The sequence below is a fragment of the Cyprinodon variegatus genome, unplaced genomic scaffold, assembly GCF_000732505.1.
Source record: "Cyprinodon variegatus isolate N-32 unplaced genomic scaffold, C_variegatus-1.0 Scaffold142, whole genome shotgun sequence".
NCBI classification, from domain to species: domain Eukaryota; kingdom Metazoa; phylum Chordata; class Actinopteri; order Cyprinodontiformes; family Cyprinodontidae; genus Cyprinodon; species Cyprinodon variegatus.
The window spans coordinates 514561-515210 of record NW_015150595.1 but is presented as its reverse complement, the minus strand read 5'-3'; the positions used below and the strand labels follow the sequence as shown (position 1 = coordinate 515210).

General features: G+C 46.5%; 1 protein-coding gene across 1 annotated transcript in view; it reads left to right on the top strand.

Moving 5' to 3' along the window:
- Nucleotides 1-650, top strand: part of ccdc62 (coiled-coil domain containing 62) — a 9105-nt gene extending 8455 nt beyond the window's left edge. The window contains exon 6 of the mRNA XM_015376803.1: nucleotides 618-650. Coding sequence (XP_015232289.1) covers nucleotides 618-650 — 33 coding nt within the window. The remainder of the gene's footprint in view (nucleotides 1-617) is intronic.

Below are 650 nucleotides of genomic sequence, written 5' to 3'. Positions count from 1 at the left end.
CTTTCTTTCACGTTTTCTCATCATCGTTACCCATCCGGCTTGCCACAGGTTTGCCTGCTGCAGCAACCCAGACTGACAGCAGCTCATTGGATAATAGCCTGGTGCCGGATGCTATGGAGGGCTTTACCGTACAAACAGGACAAGCGGCGCAAGTGAAATTAGACACTTCCGTCAGACAACACGCAGTAATTTGTAAATGATTTAAATCAAGGTTGGGTCTGGATTAACCAGTAGGTGGGTCCAGATCCGGACCAAGGCCCACTGATCTGCAACCTCTGATTTAGTAGCTGCATTAATGGCCTTCATCTTGATTTCTGGTAGCTCTGAGCTTCTGCCAGCAGATGGCGCCACATCTGTTTATGTCCGCTCATGACGCCTCATGCTGAGGTTCTATTTAGGCTCCAAAAGGACGATCAAAACACTATCAGGATCGACGCTTGGAGTATATAGCCTATTTTATCATAATTAACTGAATTCTGGTGTTTTTTAGTTAATGCTTCTGTGTGGTGGTCAGATGAAGGGTGGGAATACTTTTACAGGGCACTTCAAACTACACTGTGTGTAGTTGGTGTCCAACAGGTCTGTGTTATCTCCTCAGTCTGGATTTCTTTCTGCAGCAGCCGCTTCAGATGCCTCAGATTGCCAGATAG